Here is a 2,500-nt window from a genome sequence, read left to right as displayed (position 1 = left end):
CCCTCTCTCTCCTTCATTAACCCTGTATGCGCCTGTCTCCCAACAGTAAGACACTAGCTCCCTGGTGAGGTCCTCTCATTGGATGAAGGGGAGAATCTGTATTCTGATTGGCCATTGAGAGAAGACTCCAACATGGATGCACGCCACCCTGGAATTACCCACAACCCCTAGCTCTTAGGTAGGAACCTCTCTCTGCTCTGTCCATTCTGATATGTGCCAATCTGTGTGCGTCTCAATAGTCTAATGTGGTTTCCTCTCCTTGTCTCCTCTCCTTGTCTCCTCTCCTTGTCGTGTGCATCAAAAAACACAGTCTGAAGCGACAGCCTCGGAATCCCAACTCTGACCTCCATCAGTTCATGACTGACCTCATATCAGGTAACACACACACACACACACACGTGCACGCATGCACGCACACACACTCACACACACACACATATACTCATTCTCTCTCCCTTTCTCTCTACGTAGTTGACCCTTCCTCTTCCGCCGCGATGATGTCAGTCGACGTGGCCAATAGGAACGGCCCTCCCGTGACTCCGCCCAACTCGCTCAGCCTTCGCTCCTCCCACAACCAGCTGCTCAGCGGTGATGTCATCAAGCAGGGCTCGGCCACGCCTCCCAAGTGTCGCAAGAAGTACGCACTCACCAGCATCCAGAGTGCAATGGGATTGGTCGACGGTACGACACCTTCATCATCATCATCATCATCATCACCACCATCATCATCTTCATCAACCCCCAACAACCCCAAACTGGCCAAGAACGGGGTGAACCAGCAACGCAAGGCAGCGGAGTGTCAGGACCACAACAAGAACACAACCAACCCCGAATCGGACTCTTCTGACCGCAACTCGACCACAGAGGACCACACAGCCAACACACACCAGGATGATCAAAATATCGCCAAGCTGGACCACGACCCTGACCCCAACACGACCGCAGACCTCGACCTCGACCTCAGCTTGACTATCGATGCGGATCTCAACCCCAAAACGAACGCAAACACGGATTTGGACCGCGACACGAATGTGGAGACGGAGGACGGGGATGACATCAGCATCCTGTCAGAAAAGGAGGTGGTGATGAAGATGAGGATCGAGGAAGAGGAGGAGACGACGAGGCCTCTGTAGGAAGTCCAAGAGTCCCGCCGAGAACCGGCGGGAGGCTCCAGGAGAGGGGCTCGACGCTGGCCTCCACCCCAGCCTCAAGCTCCTCAAATCGGGCAAAGATTCTCCGGTGCCTCCCCCTCCCTCCCCACCCAGACAGCCTAGCCCTGAGGACACCACCCTGGTCTCTGTGGCCTCCTCCTCTTCTTCCTCCTCCTCCTCTTCCTCCTCCCCAGACACGAAGAAGGACAGACGGACAGGGGCCAAGACAGACTGCGCTCTGAACCGCATCCAGAGTCTGAACCCCAGCGACGAGGAGTCCAGCTGGACCACGCTGTCACAGGAGAGCCACTCCCCGGAGGATACAGGTACACACTGGCTCACACACACACACACATACTGACTTACACACACACACTGACTCAAACGCGTGCTGCATTTCTCTCTCTCTCTCTCTCTCTCTCTGCAAAGAAGAATGCACAATTCATACATATTCATAACCTGTTGTTTACAAGGTTGCTTTGAATGGACTGGTTGCTTTTCAGAGGTCTCTGTCTCCCTGTGGTCTCTGGCTGTGTGTGTGTGTGTGTGTGTGTGTGTGTGTGTGTGTGTGTGTGTGTGTGTGTGGCTCTTCTGGTCAGCCCTGGTGTTTTTGTTCTTCTCTCTGCTACTCTGTGGTTTCCCAGTCCGCTTAGCTGATGACATGTTCTGTCTTTGTGTGCGTGCGTGTGCGTGCACGCTGAACTCGGTCATGGACAGAAAAGAATAACAAACACTTAAGCCTGTAAAATCTCCCAGAATCCCCCTGAAACAGGAAATGGCCCTGCGGCCCCAGGGGTGGATGGGAGGCTGGGTCAGCTGTTTCCTGTTCCAGACTGTAACTGTGTGTGTCTGTGTGTGTGTGTGTGTGTGTGTGTGTGTGAGTCATTGACTATGAGAAGTGGTGGGTGGCGAGACTGAAAATGGTGTTTGGTGTGAAGTGGTTTTCTCCCCAGTGGTTGTATTGGTTTTAACTGGGTCTGAGTTCAGATCAGCAGCCTGACCCTTCACCCTCTCTCTCTCTCTCTCTCTCTCTCTCTCTCTCTCTCTCTCTCTCTCTCTCTCTAGCTCACTTTCTCTTTCTCTTTCTTTCGTTCTGTCTATTTCCCATCTTTATCTCCTTGTCTGTCTCTTGCTGCAATGCACTGAAGCAAACAAGCCTTGGGGGTCGTAAGCGGAGCCAGGACACACTCACACACACACACACACACACACACACACACACACACACACACACACACACACACACACACAGGATCTAGACTGAAATCCCAAACATGTACCTGTGTCTCTGTGCTGTAAGAAGAGGTTTAGTCTTGATCCCGTTCTGATCCGGTTCTGATCCCCTGCTC

The 2,500-nt window shown here is 53.0% G+C and overlaps 1 protein-coding gene across 1 annotated transcript in view; it reads left to right on the top strand.

Moving 5' to 3' along the window:
- LOC310821199 (amyloid beta precursor protein binding family B member 2-like) overlaps positions 1-2,500 on the top strand; it is a 40,248-nt gene that overhangs the window by 12,116 nt on the left and 25,632 nt on the right. Inside the window, 4 exon segments of the mRNA XM_083693148.1 lie at positions 47-178; positions 311-375; positions 472-1,123; positions 1,125-1,477. Coding sequence (XP_083549274.1) covers positions 357-375; positions 472-1,123; positions 1,125-1,477 — 1,024 coding nt within the window. The 5' untranslated portion in view covers positions 47-178; positions 311-356.

Source organism: Argentina silus (genome assembly GCF_951799395.1).
Source record: "Argentina silus genome assembly, chromosome: 21".
In the NCBI taxonomy this organism is placed as follows: Eukaryota; Metazoa; Chordata; class Actinopteri; order Argentiniformes; family Argentinidae; genus Argentina; species Argentina silus.
This window is presented reverse-complemented; position numbering and strand designations above follow the sequence as displayed.